Source organism: Oryzias latipes, chromosome 14 (genome assembly GCF_002234675.1).
Source record: "Oryzias latipes chromosome 14, ASM223467v1".
NCBI lineage: Eukaryota > Metazoa > Chordata > Actinopteri > Beloniformes > Adrianichthyidae > Oryzias > Oryzias latipes.
Window position 1 is genome coordinate 16,836,600 of NC_019872.2, and position 20,066 is coordinate 16,856,665.

Below are 20,066 nucleotides of genomic sequence, written 5' to 3' on the forward strand. Positions count from 1 at the left end.
CCAATGACAGGACAGCAGCCAGCGAGACTCAGGGAGGGGGGGGGGGGGGGGGGGGGCAGCGGGCCAGCGGCTCACTCCGCCCGCGCGCGCCTGCCGCATCATCACGGCTCGCGCTCCCGAGAAACTTTTCCGCCCTCAAAATCTCGATTTTCAACGCTGTGATGTGGCTTAAGCTGTGATTCTGCAACTAGGCTGGATCACAACACGCTGGAAATAGCAGTTTTTCAAGAAGTTAAAGCGCTTCAATTCGCTTCAACTAAACGTCATCAATATTTAATGATAAAAGGTTTCCCCTAAGAAAATAAACTGAGATGATGAGATTTCATTCGAACACAACACTGACACTATTTAAAGCCAAAATCTCAAAACAAAAGTAATGCATTACTAAGGTGGTGCCTACTTACTGGGACAGTGGAGCGCATTTCTTATGAATTTTTAGGAGTACTTTACTCAGCACAGGACCAGATCAGGGGTTTGCAACCTGATACAACATATCATTCAAGTAATGAACTGAAGAAGTGAGTGTATTATTATGTATTTTATGTGTTACAACTGAACAATGTCGAGGGGTTTTGAGAATTAGTAAACTGAATAAAGTTTGTTTAGTTATCTGTCGCAAAGGAGTAACAACCACAGAACCTTCACCTCTCCCTACTGACCAATCCCTTGCCTTTAGGCCTCTCCGGGCATTCTGGGTAGTGTAGTCTGCACAGTATCCGACTGCTTTGTTTTGTTTAATGCACCATAAAATCCAATCCCTTAAGGTCCAAATATGCAATACCTCTGTAATTTTTGTTGTAAATATGTGTAACAAGTTTTACTATTTATCACTTACCTCTTCAACTACTGCACTAATGTAACACTTTAAAAGTTAGGACAACAAACAAAAAAGAGAAAATCGGGATATGTGTTGGAAATTTGTGCTTTTGGTGTTTTTAACATGTTCTTGTAGCATTTCTGATAATAGAGGACATGTATGTCATGGGAGCTCACAGTATTTTAGGGAATTGTTGAAGGGATGGGACAAAATTGGGTTGCAATACAATGTCTTTAGGAAAGAATTGAAGGATATGGGTTACAGTATCACGATGTTCCATGGGAGAAAACGTGGACATATGGAAGGCATGCCCCAATGGATTGGGTCATCACACCAGTGAAGAAATGCAACAACTGGCTGGAATGGGTCAAGATGACGCATATGGACTGAGGTATGACACCACTGTGTCTGCAGTAAAGCAGGGCCAATGGAAGAGAGCTGCTACCTAATCTGCGTACCATACCCATCTGAAGTTGTCGACCTGGACCATCTCTCCCTTGGGCACCCAGATGGTTATGATTGACCTCTTCTCTGTACAATTACAGTGCCTACAAAGGACCAGATGCCTGGAACCACAGTTTGGGCCCTAGGTAACCATTTTATCCACACATGCAACTGAACAAACCTTGGCCATTGGAACCGCACTTGAACATTCTTTAATGAATCATATGGGTCAACTCTAAGGATGTTAGAAAATAGGACTTCTGCTTGCCATAAGGTGATTAGAAAACAACAACAACAGTCTCTGTTTTCTACATCACAATTTGAACTAAAAAAGGCTTTAACAGCCTTTGCAATCTATTGACAGTCAAGTCTTATCTAGTTTTGAGGATTTTTAATCTGATTGTGTATTTATCTTTTCATCAGATCATCTATATTCTGATGTGTTATCATATTTATTTTGTGTTTTTCCTGTTTCAGACATAAAGTGATCAAACAGTGCAGAAATATTTCACTTCCTGGAAAAAATACAGCTGAAGATTACAAAGAAACATGTCTATCTTGTCAGTTTTTAATGGTTGAATGTTATATGTAATTAGTATATTTACTCTATACAGTCAATAAAGAAGTGAATTTTAGCTGTGTTTTGTTGTCCTCGTTTATTCTGCCATACAGGTTCTATCTACCGATAACCAAGTACAGATTCAGAAATGATCATCTGATGGAACAGCACAACTGTTGGAGAAGATTGTTTTGTTAAAAATAGAAAATAAAAAGTTGTTGACAAATTAGATAAACTGTTCCAGTTGACACATTGTGCCATACATTTATATATTTTTAAAAATACAGATCCTCCACACATCCACCAGAGCCTCGTTTGGAAGCCAATACAAAAAATAATCACTTTTTGAAAGTCTAAGTTATGTCATTTATGTACCGTACATTAAGTGTTAAGTTGTTACATAATGTCACTATAGTAGTTTCAGACAACAAGTGAAAACCCAATAATAGAGTAAACTAGAATAGAATAGAATAGAATAGAATAGAATAGAATAGAATAGAATAGAATAGAATAGAATAGAATAGAATAGAATATTGGGTAACATCATTGGTGGCAAAACATTGCTTGTCTCAAGGTTGTTGGTGCAGTCCTACTTACGAGGTGCTCCTCAGTCATTAGACTTTGTTTTCTAAATCCAAAAGTGATTCTCTAGTAGTTAATGTATGAATGAAACATTTCCTTTTCCCTGTACAGCATCATAAGCCTCACAGTAACCATGTTAATTGAGACCTGACATGCAGCTCAGTCCTTCATCCTTAATTTTGTTTCTTAGTCTGACCTTGGATCAGGAAGTCAGTGCCTTAATTCCTTAAATGTTTTCCATTTGAGAGTAATGTTTCTGAAGAATGATGCACATCAACATGTATTTAATGACATTTGGCATTTGTGAGCTTGCTGCTGACATTTGTTCACCTCGGTTGTTGACAACCACCTGGATCCTTCTGTTACTTTTTATTGTTTCTGTTAAAATTGTTTGTGAAGGTATTTCCAGTTTTTGTTTTTCTTAAATAAATAAAGTCAAAGTGGAACATGTCAGGTAATTTTCATGAAAAATGTGTTGTCTATAGATTATCAAGTGCAACGTATCTCATTTTACCTCTTGGCTAAACCCTTCACAGAAGATTTACTGCACATAAAGGACACAAATGAAGAACAACTCTCCACTCCATTGCTCCCCCTAACAACACACGTTTCCTGTTTTTGGTTAAGTGACTGAAGGCAAGACTTAACTTTTGTAGAGCTCAAGGTCAGAAATGAGTCACGACATGTATTTCGTTCCCGCTGCTGAGTCTCCTTTGCCATCAACGTGTGATCCCAATAACAAGTCATTAGAGACTCTAACTGCACTAGTTAGAGTCTCTAATGACTTGTTATTGGCCTCAGAAAAGGGACTACTTTCTATTCTGGTCCTGTTAGACCTCAGTGCAACCTTTGACACTATCGACCACAGTATTTTACTCCAAAGGTTAGAGCATGACATAGGGATCAGAGGACCTCAGTGGTTTAAATCCTATTTATCCGATAGGTACCAGTTCGTTAATGTAAATGTACATTCCTCTCAGTGCACTCGAGTAAACTTTGGAGTCCCACAGGGCTCAGTTTTAGGACCCATCCTGTTTATGCTTTATATGCTACCCCTGGGAAACATAATCAGGAAACACAGCATTAATTTTCATTGTTATGCAGACGATACGCAGTTGTATTTATCCAAAACCTGACCAGAATGATAATATAGAGAAACTGAATGCCTTCATCAGAGACATCAAGACCTGGATGACAATTAATTACCTCCTCTTGAACCCAGAAAAAACTGAGGTCATTATAATAGGTCCTAAAAACCTCAGAGATGCTCTGTCTGATCAGATAGTCTCCCTGGATGGCATAAGTATAGCCCCCAATTCCACAGTTAAAAAACCTTGGGGTTTTATTTGACCAGGACTTATCATTTAAGGCTCACATATCTCAGGCGTGTAGAACTCCCTTTTTTCACCTGCGGAATATTGCTAAGATCAGAAATATACTTTCTAAGAGTGATGCTGAAAAACTCATCCATGCGTTTGTTACGTCTAGACTGGATTACTGTAACTCTTTGTTAGCAGCGTGTCCTAAGAGTTCCTTAAGAAGTCTCCAGCTTGTTCAGAACGCAGCAGCTAGATTTTTAGCAGGAACTAGCAGAAGAGATCACATCACTCCTGTGTTAGTTTCACTTCACTGGCTCCCAGTTGATTCTAGAATCGAGTTCAAAATCCTCCTGTTAACCTGTAAGGCCTTACATGGTATGGCCCCATCTTACATCAAAGACCTCATAGTCCCTTACCACCCAATAAGAACACTTAGCTCCCAAAATGCAGGACTGCTTGTGGTTCCTAGAATTAGTAAAAGTACGGTTGGAGGTAGAGCCTTTAGTCATCAAGCCCCTGTTTTATGGAATAAACTCCCAGCTCATGTAAGAGAGGCCGACTCAGTTTCTACTTTCAAAGTTAGACTGAAAACATTCCTCTTTGGACAGGCTTATTGTCAGACTGCTTAGTATTCTGAGATTACTTAACTTAATGTTAATGTGTTCAAATTAAACTTAATAACATTAACAATTAGTTATTAGTAGGCTGCTAGAAGTTTAAGCTGGGGTAAATATGGTGCACTGGGGTTCTGTCCTCTTCTCTCCTCTATTCTTGATCATTATTCATCATTTAGTTCCCTCTGTTTGGTGCAGTGTGATTCATGTATTGTCCCTCTTTTCCCACTCGAGTGCTTCCAGATTCCAGTTGGCTTATCCGTGCTCCTGTACCTGACCGTGTACCTCGTCTCTGGCTCGCCTCTACTGCTGCTCCTATACCTGGCTGTGGATCCTGCCTCTGGCTCGTCTCTGCTGTGTACCTGGACGTGTACCTCTTCTCTGCTCCTGCTCCTACACCAGGCTGCGGGTCCTGTCTCCAGCTCGACTCGCATCCCCAACTGTCCCCCCAACTCCATCTGGATGAAGCTCGTCTGCTGGACTTTACATTTGTAGTTGTAGAGTTAGATAAGTCAATTCTTCTCTAGGAGTTCTGGTAAATCGCCTGTCCGTCCTGGGGGAGGATCCCTCCTTCATGTGGGCACCCCTGAGGTTTCTTCGTTTTTTCCGGAATCTTTTTTTTTAGGAGTTTTTTCCTTACCGCAAAGGGTGGGTCTAAGGGCAGGGATGTCCAGTTTAGTTTAGTCTGTTTTGTTAGTTCAATTTAGTATTTTCCTATTGAATTCTATGTAATCATGATCCTTTTGATTTTATGTTTAACTTTTTCAATTACCTATACAAAGCCCATTGCGACGACTGTTGTTTTGAATTTGGGCTATACAAATAAAATTGAATTGAATTTAATCCCTGTGTCTATATTTAAACAACAGATTCAAATCTATACGCATGCAGGAGCTGATGCTCAGCGTGCTCACAAAAGACACGCTGAAAATGGTGTTGACCTCAAAGCTTTAGAAAGAAAATGGAGAGACAGCAGTGACTGAATGAAGCAGTCAGCTGAAAGTGGCTGCTACACAGCTCTGAGACTCTGTTGCATTTGTGCGTTGACTCATCAGCGATTTCAAAGGCAGGACGACCTCTTTGTCTCAGGTTACTGGATAAGCTGTGCTGGCATCAAAAGCAACATTTGAAACAACTCTACAAAGTCGAGCGTCATGCTGCAAAATCAGTTACAACTAGTTGATCATCTGTCATCAAGGTGAATTGAGGGACAGTAAACGGGGGCATTTACTGGTGTAAATTAGGGTTCATCTCACTCTTAACAAATCTTGTTTCTGATCAGCTAAACCATTCCGTTTCTAATTTAATAGCTACAGACCTATATTTATATGAATTAGACGTGAAAATCCCATTGATTTCAGTAATGATTATGGTTGGTATAAATAAAATGTCAACTGCTTTAAAAAATACATTTTTTATTCAATCACATATCTGCAGCTGTTAAACCCTATGGCCAGCAGGGGGCATGCATGTGCTTTGCCACTTGTTACACCTCACTTAAGTTTCTCGACAGAACGGGTGAAATGAAGTATAAAAGACTAAAACTTTTTTTTTAATTGGCTTGAGCAAAATTTTGCATTTTGTTGAAAATTTTAATCTTAATCAATCTATTTTTTCTGGATATTTTACCAGACCACTAAAAATGCATGTGACATCCAGCTAGTTGGGATCAGAAGTTTTTTCTCTTAAGTTTTAATATCCTCATCAAATATCACTTTAAGGCTGCATACTGAGCAAAACTCGCATTCAGTCACATCCTGTTTTTGCTCTAGGATGCAAACCTGACTTCCAGAGCCCAATTTTGGTGTAATGATGACATTTTTCTTAGAAAAATTAATGTTGTTTTTAAAACGCAATCAATTCTGTTTTAACTAACTCACTTTTTTAAGAATTCAGCTGAAAGAGAGCTATTCAGCATTAATGTGCCTTTTTAAAGCCTGATTCTTATAGATTTTGTTTGAACTCACCTGATAAAATCCTTCATTGTACATCACAGACGCATTTTGTTGTGTTCATTTCTTTTCATTGAAGGGTTTTCAGATTTATTATTCATGACAAAAAAAAATAATTTTCTCTAAATAAGGCTAAACTCTTAAATTTCAATGTTGTGTTCATAATGTACATTTTCTGAAGTAAATTGTGAAAAAACAAAGTCAAATGTAAGCTTAAAACTAACCAGGTTAGACCATTTTGTAAAATGATCAGTTTAATTTCAGTAATCCTGTGTGACCTGCACTTTCAGCTTCTGAGACCAGTTAGGTTTTTTTTCCCGCTTTTCATCAAAGTTTGACACATTATTCTCTCAAATCTGGGTCATAGCCGGTCCCGGTGACTGCTCGAAAACCATTGTTTTTCTTTCATCTTGAACCTCCCCTCTCCCTTATGCCGTGACTACAGTCAGGAGTTTTCATCCACACAACTACCTCCTTTCCCTTTTTTTGAACCATCATCTGTAAAAACTTAAAACTACCTTTGGTAGAGCAGTTGTTTCTGTAACTCAGACCACTCGGAGTTTTCCAAATCCTCCTGTCTAACAGCAATATAAATTTGTCCTCTGTAAAGGTCAATTCTAAACCTGAATATCTTCCAACCACTGCATGCTATTGAATGAACTCATTTGATGTATACAAAGCGCATTTGGGGCTTTTTAATGGTACCAAAATATGAATGGGTGGGGCTCTGGGAACTGTAATCTGGTGGTTTTAAAAATGTTTTGACTGGACACATTTTTTTCTCTGCTAGTCAGGAGGAAATCCTAATGACAGGTTTACATACTGGCAAGTCACTTTTATTATGAAGAAGTACCCATGCATTTGGTTGATTGAATAGTGCATAGTGAGTGTGAGGCGGTGAAATTAAGTACCTTTGTAAATTTTGCTCCTACTAAACCATGGCATTGCCACGTAAAGTTTTCTATAATAAAGTTTTTTCAGATTTTTTTTGTTGTTGCAGTTTTTAGCCAAAAAAATTAAAACCTGTTGTTTTCTAGGACAATTTCTGCAGAGCAGCATGAGTTCATTACAAATTCATTTTTAGAACGCAGACAGAATTGTTGCTGTGGAGCAACCCCTCACCCCGTCCCCTCTCCATTGCTGAGCTCTTTGTTTACATGCAATCCCGCTAGCTTTTTTTTAATCAAACAAAATTTTTGTTGTCTGCTCTTAAATCACAAAAATTTGAATAAAGAATGACCCAGAAATGCAATTCTAAGCTTAATTTTCTTTATATATATGTTCTCCAACACAAGAAAAATGTTCAAAACATTTTTTTTTTTATTGGAGTGGGTCTTTACTCCCACATTTGTTTCAACAAAAAATGTAAACACTTAAAAACAAAACCTAATTACGGTAAATAAAAGCTCACATAAATAAAAAGTAAAACAAGAGTCATCTTTATTGATGAGTTCTTTGAGGTCAATAAAAAGAGGAACAAGATGTTTTCATTTGTCTTTATTTATGGAGAGAAACACAGTTTGTCATTAAGACTTACATTTTGTTTGAGTCCACAGACCCAAATAATCATATTTTATTTCTATAAAAGCAATGCCTTCCAGTCAGTGTACAATACATTACTGCAGATCATCACAACACACAAAAATATGCTTTACATTTCGCTTTTTTGTTCTTTTTTTACATCGTAGACCAAATGTCTACTCAAAAAGAGAGACGGCTGCATCCCTCAGTATTAGAAAACCAAGTGAGATTTAAAATGTTTGTCACTAAACCTGAGTATTACACTGTATGCTGCTTATGTACAGTTGTTTCTTTAAAATAAATGCACCCTTTATCGTGGCATACACCAACAATTCCCCCGCTTGTACCAACTAGAACGAAAACCTATTGTGTACAGATCAGAAATCCCTTTGGTTTTGATTCTAGCTAACAGCAGATCATCAATAAATCATCCTGACAATGTCAGTCTAATCGTCATGACAACAAAGCTGATCTGATGCCAACTGGTCTCAGATCCAGAATCTTCTTAATGACAGCAGTCAGGGGACAGTTTCATACCAAAACAAATCACAAATCAACACACGTCTTGCAAGAGAACATTAAGGGTCGGTCTTTCAATGAACTGCCAAACACTCCCACAGATGCACTCTTAAAAGTCTGAGGGCAAAAAAAAACGGCAAGTAATTCAGTCAGCATGTCACCACCACGGCTATCCGCAAATGATCCACAGTGAAGATCCCAGCAGGTGACATTGAACGGCTTGTAAACATCAGCCTATCATCTGGATTACACGTCTAAGAAGCTTTAGTCCATTACCCTCACTCAGTCCCTTCTCTTTTTTTTATTCCTAATCTTCTCAAGTCTGCAAAATTATTTTAAATACAGATTTTGTTGGAATTTGACACCGTTTGACAAAGCCGCCTGAAAAGAACTTTGGCATGTTTTATAAAGCAGAATATACCCACAGAGATTACAGTTCCATTTAGATAGCATAGACGTCTGCTTTTCAGAAGAAATAGATGCACTGTTAACAAAGTTACAACACAAATGACCTAAAATATCCAAACAACTTGTGTGACCATCAATTTAATACACACACATTTGTGTGCTTCTGTACAGTGGGGGACGTGAGGCTTGCTGCTGCACACAGAGCGGCTGTGCACATCTAGGTAGAACATAGTTGTCCTTGTAAATTAACTACTGGACTAAGTAAGAATAATTACATACCAATGGACTACTGTATACTCCCAGTGACACACAGTGTCACGAATGTTACGGCATCGACCCCAAACCCCACCCCCTCACTTAAATAAAACTATATTCATACTGTACATTTCATATTTTGTTACATTCAATGTATAGATACAATTTGTATCAACAAGCAAAAGTCAATTCTAGACATTTGTGGCTTATTTGTTTGCGGCACATTCAGACAGGAAGGAGGGTAAAGGAGGATTTGTTCCCTTCAAGCATTTTTGGGTTACATTTTCAAAAAAAGAGAAATCAAATTAGTTCAACTTTTGTCTAGGAATGAAGGGTGGTGCTCAGAGAAAACATTTCTGTTTAGTAGATTTACACTCAAAACTAAACTGCGTCCAGACTGCCACAATTCTGGCAGCCTCTGAATGACAGCTCCTTTGAAATTTAAGTCCAAGGTAAGAACACAAAGTGAGCAACAAATCCATCCCGGGTTCAGATTAGTTTCCAAATGTTGAGTTTGGTTTTGCTTCTCAGCAGCAGAACTCTGGTCGTTCAGCAGTCTGAAGGGAAAAACCAAAAACGATGGCACGCAAACTTTAAGCCAAATGCCAGAAGCAACCTTGACAGCAGCCTTGCAATCTGATTTGTTTCATATGAAGAAACATTTAGGCAGTTTGTTTCACCTTCTCATGAACAGACAGACGACCTCAAGTGGCCTCGTCTTTTTCATGAAAAAACAAAGTTAGCAAAGCCCAAACTTTACTTGGGCAAAAAACATTCAGTTGTTTTTTTTTTTTTTTTTTTAACAATTTATTTTTCCCTTTATGTCTGTTCTTATACGACGGTTGTACTTCAACATTATAAAGATATGAGCATTTTAAAGCGCCACCAATGAGACTCAGTCTGCCTCACAATTAGCTGTTAAAGAGTAATGCCACTAAAAAATAATTACAAATAATAAAAGTCATCAAAACACAGTCTGATGCTGCTTAGTTTATAGAATTAGATTTGGACAAAGAACTAAAGTTTGTTTTTTTATTAAGAACCACATCAACAATTAAGCCTCTCTCTTTAAAATGCATTGAAAGCATGGTCCAACTGTTACAAACCCGACTGTAACACAGCTAAAGGAAGCGAGCTCATCTTTTAGTTTCTAATCGACATGCTCGTCCTTTGGCCGACTGAACTTTAAGTTCAAAACATCCACTGGCACATTTTCATAAAATCCTGTCCAAAATGAAAGTTGCTGACATTAATTCCACTTGTTAGCTCACTCTTCCAAAGATGTCCTGGTGCAGAGAAAGAATATACATACAAGTACTAAGATCTTCAACAACGTCTCCATACTTTAACTATACATAGTTAACTTCAAGGTACTACATGTTACATGTAGAGTGTTCACAAAATATATTACTACTAGATAAAAGTACACTCTTGCTAGTAGTCCCTGCTTTCTAGCAGGAAAACTCGTTAAGTTAGAAAATCAAAAGCATCCTGAGAGCAGTGTGCTGCAAGGCACAGCCAAACACTCGCACGCTCCTTCACCACTGCCTGCATGCGCTGTGTGTTTATGCAGACTTCAGCAGTCTCACTCAGTCAATTCCACAATTTACTCCACTTATTTTCTCCTTGTGTTGATCCCTATCACTTTACAAGATACCACAATATTCAAACACATAGCAAAGTGAAAACCGTTACAGCCAGACCATTGCATCTGACTAATTTAACATCTGGTAAATTTTCAATCCGTTGCATAAATCCTTGTGCAAACTTTTAACCGGGATGGCTAACACCATTTCAGTCTGGTTCCTCTCTCACCACATGTCCTTTTTTTATTTATTTTTTTTAAAGTTGAAGAATTCTCAAAGTTCCACTACATTTACATGCAAATAAGAAACCGTAAGTGTCGGAGCACGTTAAGGCATAAATGGATGACGATATCTTCTTTATCGTGTTGAAAACTAGTAACTTTACTGCCTCCACACTTCAGGGTTAGTTATTTATATTTCCATTGTGTTGTTTTTCAGTTAGAAAGGTAAAATATTTGTCGATGCAGAGAACGAATCCACCTGTGCCCGTTTCAGGCCCTCAGGCATTCAAGTCACTTAAGTACATGTAAAAGCAGGCTGCAAATGAACAAACCCCTCCCCTGAAAACAAGGGGAACTCGATCCGAGCTCAAAATATATATCTTTTTTTGTTCTCCCTGAAAAACAGCACAACAGATCTGAAAAATATATAAATCTTCAAATACTGGATGTAGCATCATGTAAAAACCAGAAATCCAACTGTACATCTGTATGAAACCATCCAAATAGAGATGTTGCTTCAATTTAATGAATCCTTCAAACTAAACTGAATATGTGGAATATGACTACAGAAATTCAGAAAGTCTCTTTTTTGGCATTATTTAGCAGCTTATCAATAACTCTGAATAATGGCTTTTGTATGATAATATGTACAGAAATGTGTGCACATGTACACAAGTCAAATCTGCGTTTTGTGCACAAATTCTACCAAAATAGTAGCTTTGCTAGGCGAGGCTGAGAAAATATATCTTTTTAGATATGGTGATAGTGCTTTACATTTGGGTTTCAATAAGAACTACTTTCACTGAAACCGATCAGACAATGACTAAAGCGTGAGGTCATTCAGATATAAGGCCATAACATGTCATTTGTCATGCTGTGAGGTATGCATCTACCTCCCTCTCACTTGACTTCTGAAAGAAATGCACAGAACAGAGGGAAACAAAAACGATTATTTACAGCAGAGGCAGTCCTAAGCAGAGCTGTTCATGACTGCAGATACCTTTCACAACACATTCACCGGGCCTGAGCCGTCTTCAGAACAGCTTTATGCTGAATGGAGTCTCAAGACTAAACTAGATATTGCCGAGCGATTTTCTTTTTGTTACCACGTGTTAACCAATTTGTTTAGTTCAGTCATTTAGTTCAAGAGTGACCCAATTTCACACTTGTTGTGACCCAAACACAATATAAGGGTTAAGCCTCTGTTAAATATTATAAGGAATGAAAAATGTACAAACTCATTTCTGATAGATTGACTAAAAATATTTCAAAGTGACTAGTCTTTCCCACTTCTATGAAAATAAGGTTCAATGTTTAATACCGTTGTTCTCAGGGTGGAGAAAATTTATATTAAAATTGTATTTCTCAGTATTTCTTTGTTCAACTTGTGCGAACTGGGAGCAGGCAGAAAAAGAACGCCGTAGCAAACGCTTGTAGGCATGACGCACAAGCTACTATGGTAAGCCAAAAGCTCGTTGCTCCGCTCAATTCTGATGCAACCACTTGTAGACGAAACATTCATCTTCGTTTTCCTCTTCCGAGCTGCTACAGCTTCCGATCAGAACAGTACAGATGGACAGCTACAATATTGCTTGCCATTTTTGTTGCACTGGTAATGTTAGGTTGGGGTGAGGGGCTGTAAGCTAGCAGGAAAGAGTGTAAACAGAAGGACAATTGAAAGGGGGCAGTATGCAGAAACGATGTCCTAGAATCCTATACAGTTGTAGTATTATTTTGGCTAAAAACGGCTTAATCCTAATTAATAGACCACTGAGAACACAGTTAAAATAAATCAAAAGGTGATCATAGTGGGACTTTAAATGTCTTACAAGTTGGTGAGCGTTTTGCTTTTAAATACTAAATCCCTTAATTTAAAGTTAGTCTTTTTTATAATTGACATATTTATTAAGATAGCCTGCAAAATTCTAAATTAATTATAATCCATTATTTAATGCTGAACATAACTTAGGATGAAGTGTACAGATACCAAAAGTTAAAGTGACTTTAGAATTTCTTCCATTAATGCTTTAAAGCTCAGGAAGAATGAATGTGTTACGAGGTGTTTTCCATAAAATACTGGTGCTTCATACTTCATTTAAAAAAGTCCCCTAAGCTGAAGGTTTCCACGTATATCATCTCAGTGATGCATACCCGAATCGCCAAAACTCCCACCAAAAAACTGTGACAATTAGCTCCTGAGGGCAGAGGGTGCACAAAAGCTGCAAAACTGAAGAAGGGGCCACCCCTGCAAAGAAAAACCTCCCTTCCCTTCTTTCTCATCAACTGCTGCTCAGTGGTTGGACCTCAGTTTTGTGACAATGACTGCAGCAAGCTGTTGAGGATCCGTTAAATGTGGGTTTTTCTCCATGACGGCGTGGACGATGTAAGCAGGAAAGATGTTGCACAGGTTCCTGTATGTCTGGTACTGGTGGTCCGGGACGGCGTGCTGCTCCTGGTGCTCAGCTGCAGATGGGGTCTCCCATGGCGAGCTCCAAATTTGTTCCATCTTGTCTGGCATGCTGCGAACCATCACGCGCTCGCAGCAAGGCATCAGGCTGTTACTAAGTGGATATGAGTGATATCCAAAGGACTCGTTACCACAAGGCAGAGGGTCCCAGCTTGCATGCTGCTCGCGGCACAGTGGAGGTCGCCTCTGCCTCATTGGGTTACTGTCATATAGCCTTGAGTCAGAAATACTGTCCATTCGAGTCATACCTAGTGAGCGCGTGGGCTGCGAGGACAAAGGTGGGAGACAATTCTGGGTAAGTGGGTAGTCTCCGGGACAGCTGGACCGGGCGCCCACTGCAGCGTGCTGGATGTGTGGGGCTAGATGTGCTCCAGACTGCTTCCGGGAGCACTGCTTGGGCTCCTCCGGTCCATAACTCTGAACTCTAGTCAGTGCTTCGTGGCGAAACCCGTGGGAGAAGGCTTGCATCCTTGCCTGTGCAGGAGCCTGCTGTGACCCCTTCATGCTTTCCTCCAGACTGCTGTCCATAGAGCTGGGGTACATGTCCCCATAAGAGGAGAAGGAGTCGCTGTTGGAATGGCTTAGGCAGGACTCGGGGCAGTGGCTGGGGTTTCTCTGATACACATGCTCGTGCTCCATGCTACAGAAACTGTCCACATTGTGCATGCTGCTCATGCTCATGTTTGAAAAATCACTGTGGAGTGAATAATATCCGTGATCGCTGACCGAGTCGTACTTTGGGAACGGTTCACTGTACGTGATGGAGGCGCCGTGACTATTTGTGACTAAAATAGGGGGATATTGCACGCTGGACATGTGCTCCAGAGAACTGTGGGAAAACTGCAGAGAACCAGGAACTGGGCTGCTGGCTGATCGTGTGTTCAAGGCCCCGGCTGCGTGGCTCTTGGCAGGCTGCATGGTGGGCACACTGAGGGCAGACACGAGGGAAGGCACTGAATTTGTCTCGGACTTCCTTACAATGGAGAGTGCCTCCGGAGGTTCACAGGCCACTGAGCGAATGCTGGGATCAGACTGGCGTTTAGGGGCCACGCGTTTGGCTTCAGAGCTGCTGTCCCCCTTTACAGTTGCTGCACCGGTACCGCATTTCACTAAAGCTCCTTCGCTCATCGTCTTCACAGCAGATAATTTGGCAAAGGCTCGCAGTTCATCCGCCACAGACCGCAAAGGTTGGTTAACACGTTCTGGATGATAGTATTTACATTTGTGTCCATATGTGCATTTTTTTCCTAGTTTAAAGAAGAAAAAAATGTTTAGCACGATGAACATAAAGATCATCATAAAGATTTCAAACCCATAAAAAGATTTTTTAGCAAAGAACTCTTACCATAGGGACAAGGTTGTTTTTTGTGCTCTGGAACAACGGGTCGCTTGCGGAGAAAGTTTTCTAAGCTTGGACCATGTCTTCCCAGTGGATCATCTGGTGGCATAAACCTGATAAAGCAATAGTTTTAGTTTTATTAGCTGACCCTGAACCCAACTTAATCTATACACCAAGCACAGAAACTAATATGTTTCTATTACATCAAAATCTGAAAGCACTTGACAAAATTCTGCACTACCAGGACGGTGGGTCTAATGTTTAAAAGGCATCGTAATTTCTTACTTGTCATTGACAAATGAATACATGAGGAGACGCTCTTCAATAAACTTTTTCCACTCTGGTTTCTCGTTTTGCAGGTCTCTGTAGTTGTCGTTTGACACAATAATTCCATCAGAATCATAAGCCAGCTTCACTATGAAGCGATCATCATAGCACACCACCCTCCTGCCCTGAACTCTTCGAGATGGGGTGAAAACCAGAATCTTCTCTTTCTCCAGCTTGCGTAGTATTTCTTGATCTGTAAGAAGATTGGACAAATTAACTGTTGAATGTTTTCACTAGCGAGCCACATCAGTGAAACACTATCTGAAACACTTGCAGTACCTGTGATAAGAGAATCGGGTCTTGACTGCTCCTTCCTCCAGGCTGGAACGAACACAGTGATGTCTTTGTGTCCTTTATCCCGAAACCATTCAACAGCAAGCTGGATACCACGACAAGAGAATACCTCTTTGTTTCCATGGCTGGAACACAAAATAAAATGATTAAGAAAAAGAATTGAAATGGAAACTCATCAGAATATGAAGCACATGGAATAAAATATTTTTACTCAAGAATCTAACCTCATGGCAACGTTTGAGCCGTCAATGACGATGGGCCTGAGGTTATCATAGGTATCCACAGAATCTTCTTCCACTGAAACTTCTGGACTAACAGTCTCTTTAACACACGGGGGCCATGATACAGGAGCAGCTGTGCTGCTGCAAGGCTGAGTTTCAGGCTCCACTTTGTTTCCAAGTCGCACCAATTCAGCAAGAACATCATTAATGAGTGCCGCAGCTCCTAACTTACTGAGCACCGACTCCACTTGCTCTCCAGAATAGCCAAGCTTCAACGCAAACTCGATCTTGGTCTGGTACTCTCTTTCACTCACAGGTTTAACCCCTGATGCTGTGCTGGTGTCGTCCTCACGGAAGTCTTGGACAGTGCTACTCTGGGAGAAACTAGGCCGGTCGAGGCATGGAGAGCGACAGAGCTGACGGTGAGGTTTGGTGACAGCCAGCGGTTCCCTTCTTTTACAGCTACTGCTGTTTGCCTGAACTCTCTGCGGTTTCTGCTCTTCGGATTCACTTTCGGAGCTGCTTCCATCCTCCGACTCCTCAGTGGCATGCTGGGCCTCACTTGAGTCAATGTTCTCTTCCCTGCATGGGCGTTTTTCCATTTTGAGCTTCTCCACCGTGGACCATGCTGTCATCACGTTTGTCTCGACAACTCAGATTTCCACCCCATGTTTCCTCACCTCCACTGCAGCCAGAGCATCATAGTCACTTCAGCACTGCAGGACCTTTTACGTAAGACCGAACTAATATGGTCTTCTCCGTCTAAGTCGGCAAAATCAAATTAGGCACACCTGCAAAAACCAAATAAAAGGGGGGAAAAAAAGACTCAATATTAATAACGGTGTAGGGCTTCTACTTCAATTTATTTTGTCTTTTTAATAAATGAGAATGAAAAACAAAGACCCTGTGTATGCTTATCAGCATCACACTCCTCCTTGTGCAAAAAAAGTACTTCAACACCTTAACTCTATGTGGCCTTACCATTTAAAGACTAAACAAAAATATTCAAACACAAACCTCTATCAAGGAATCAATAAAATGCTAATACACAGCCATAAAACTGTATTGTTGTTACTTTAGCTGCTTTTGAATAAATGTCCCAGAAGGGTACAAAATGTTCAAATGGATTACAACCATGTCCAACATGAACATTAAATTCTTGCTGGTATCACACCCAAGGTTTGAGCCAGACACAGTGAGAATATGAGTTAGCATAACCTGAGATGGTGTGGGCTGAACAGTGCATCCCTGCGCCTCCAGCCCACTGAAAGACTATCAGAACTGAATTCTACAGGGGGAAAGGCTGTAATGGAAAAGCAGTGCGCTGCATTCACAAGGAGCCTGCAGTGCAAACCAAGCAGCGGTCAGTTTTTGCTACGCATGAATACGGATAATCAAACTGAACCTTCATAAGAGGTGCAATAGTGAACAGACACATTAGAAACACTTTCCCCAGTCTTAGAGAGAGTAGAATGCAGCAAGCTTCAAGCTTCAAGAGGCACAGCCCATGATGTGGGTTGCTTAGCAACACAGCCCTGTCATCAGCTAACTCCTTTCACCAGTCACGACTAACACAAACACAGCTCATCATCTCTTCTCATGCAGCCAGTAAATGCAGAACACTTGCACTTACACCACAACTCTACATTAAACCTCTCCAGGTTGCATATTTTCGTAAAGCAGCCAACGTTACCATTTTACATCATTATCTCCGAGTACTGACCACCCAAAATATGAAAAGGCACCTCACACTGCAGCATAAACATTGCGCCATGCTATGCCTTCGGCAACAACCGAGGGAGGTGTTGACACTTGCGATGCACAAAGCTGATTAAAAACTTTAGAGACAATAAATAAGTACTAATACTTTTGCTGTATATAATTTTAAAGACTAAAAACATCATAGTCTCACTGACAACTGAATACAGCTGGTTTGACCAACAAGGAATAGACTGTTATCCGTTTTGTATAACTTATCAAACAACTAAAAAAGAGTGAGAATCTATCTAAATCTTCGAGGCTTGCCAATAGACAGCTCTAGCTCACATAGCCCAGTGCCATTATTGACCAGACCAGACCATTCCATTAAAGGAATAGCTAATTCAACCTCCAGCTTAATCTCAAACAGACTTGCAGACCTTTGCACATTCATAGATCCATGATGTTTGTGATTGATACCAATTTAGTTTCAATAAAAAAATACTTGAGAAAAGCAACCATTCAGTTCAGCAACACTTTGCTTTGTTAACAGCATGTGAGGAAAACCAGCTTTTACTACATTTATATATACTTTTAAGAAGCTCCAATATATTCATTCATTCATTCATCTTCTTGACCGTTTTTCCCTTTCGGGGTCACGGGGTTGCCGGAGCCTATCCCGGCCACTTGGGCGTAGGCAAGGGATGCCCTGGACTGGTCGCCAGTCTGTCGCAGGGTAAAATATCCTCAATCACACGTCCATTCACTCTCACACTCACACCTATGGTCAATTTAGAGTTGCCAATCAACCTATGAAGCATGTTTTTGGACAGTGGGAGGAAGCCGGAGATCCCGGAGATCCCTCCAATATAATATTTATAAAAATGCAACAAGAACCATCCATTCGTATAAAAATGTAAACTCCTGTGACAGAAGTGCCGATAGTACTCCAAGAGATAATTCATTAGATAATTTTTACCCACTGGTGCATGTAGAAAAAACCCTGATAAAGAAGTGATATCATGGGTAAAATTTAAAGTATAAATATTAGGACGTCAATAGCTTTTTGCCTTTAAACGGGATTCAGCAGTAAGCTGCCTTCAGTTTAAATATAAGATTAAATATTTCTTTCTATTTGGAAACGAAGACTGAAAGTGGATATTTTAGTAAAGAAAAATAAAAGACAAAGCATAACCAATCTATGTAAATGTAATGCTTGAAATTAGTTTTACAAATATTGTTTTAACTCACTTATGTTGTCACATTTTACAGGTAAAATACATTTATTACTAAAAAGAAATTCAGCTCCTTTCTCCTTTTTCATATTAAATTTTTCTTAAACATTTCCAAACAGCAAAAAAAAAAATCACTGCAAAGTTAACCATTTTTAATGTTTTTATTATTCTGTAAATTCTGATAAGAGTAAAGAGAACAGCTTCCTTTATCAAACAGATTTTATTCAATCATTAGTTTATAGGTATTCATCAAATAAATATGATTAACTTTCCTCAAACTTCCTGTAGTGCACCGTCTAAAAAAATCTGAGTTGTCACCACCATGTTGACAATGACATTAATGAAAGACGTGACTTAAAGATTCTAGATTTCAAAATAAAACTCGATGACAGTATACTAAGCAGGAACAAGCTAAACGTTAGCGGTGCAAAATATATATTATTGCAAATTTGTGTGGTTAATTTTTTGGGGGAAATCAACACTACACATATGTTCGTTTTCATTGTCCATTGTTCGTGTTAACTTTGTTGGTCTGTAAAATCGTAATGATAAATCAAACAAGTTGACACGTCAGTGAAAAAAAACAAAAGTGTTTATCTCTGCAGCATCATTAGTTGAGACACGTAAAAAGGAACAAATGCTTAAGAACTAGTTGACAGCACTAGAAAATGCACATTAGCAACATTTTTTGTCTACAAATGCAACAAGCATTATATAAAACGTGACCTTCGGCATTCTGTCAAATAACTGCTTTGACATCTTTAGGCCTCGAGCTGCAGTTAGCATATGCTAAAACGATACCCCAACATTATTTACACAACTCAAGTCAACACTCAGAGCTGATTTAGCTTTACGTGTTTACCACCATCTAGAAGTTAGTTTAAGTAACTATTAATAAGTGACACTGTCAGACGACATTAAGCTTGGTACTTAGTTTAGCTATACTGCTATCAAGCTAACATCGCTTACTTCAACGCTTGGAATGCTAACTGTAGTTAGCTTCAGTTTAGAGAATATGCTAACAATTTGTCAACAGAAATACCTTAACAACTTGGGATAAAGTTGCCAGTAATTTGATAACTCATACGATGCTGAATCCGCAGGGAGACGTGACGGTTCTCTGCATTCTCTGGCCGTACATCAGTGCCAATGTTGACTTCAAACGGTGCTCCTCTCACCTTGTTGCTGTCATCCTCCTCGCCTCTTCTAGTTGTCTTTTGCTGCCATTGGCGCTGTCGCATTTTAGGCAGGGTTGCCAGATAACGCGAGGGAAACAAGTAAATCACAATGAAAAATTCGGGAGCCAGATAAATGAGTCACGGAAGTTTGAAAGGCTTCTAATTATTTTAGATCCAACCTAAAATTCTGAATTTCTTGGTAAAGAACGCTGATTACTTATTGTTTGATGAAATAATGGTTCTAAAAGAACAACATTGCACATTTCTAATCGGCTTTGCAGATGATTACCTATTTTAGACTTGTATTGAAAAAGCATATCACATTTTATCCATAATATCAGATAACTATAATCCCTGTAATCAAACTTAATTTTTTATTCTATATGCACAAAATAAAAATGTATTTGGTTTTATCTTTGGCAGTATCAGGGTTAAAACTTATTTTGCAGACAGTTTTTAAATGATGTAGTTCAACAAAGCCCAATTTTAAAGAAAATATGGCATTAAGCT

General features: G+C 39.4%; 1 protein-coding gene across 2 annotated transcripts; it reads right to left on the bottom strand.

Annotated features, from left to right (window-relative positions):
* Window positions 1-7,769: 7,769 nt before the first annotated feature.
* zc3h12b (zinc finger CCCH-type containing 12B) lies at window positions 7,770-19,654 on the bottom strand. Of its 2 annotated transcripts, none has more exons than XM_004076551.4 (6): window positions 19,557-19,654; window positions 15,449-16,236; window positions 15,210-15,349; window positions 14,889-15,123; window positions 14,610-14,716; window positions 7,770-14,511 (listed from the first exon to the last, which is right to left on the bottom strand). In XM_004076551.4, the coding sequence occupies exons 2-6, from the start codon at window positions 16,078-16,080 to the stop codon at window positions 13,088-13,090; spliced, it is 2,538 nt and encodes an 845-aa protein (XP_004076599.1). In that variant the 5' UTR covers window positions 16,081-16,236; window positions 19,557-19,654; the 3' UTR covers window positions 7,770-13,087. The 2 variants fall into 2 exon arrangements, with proteins under 2 accessions (XP_004076599.1, XP_011481956.1); XM_011483654.3 differs by having other exon boundaries at window positions 19,421-19,621.
* Between the last annotated feature and the right edge of the window lie 412 nt (window positions 19,655-20,066).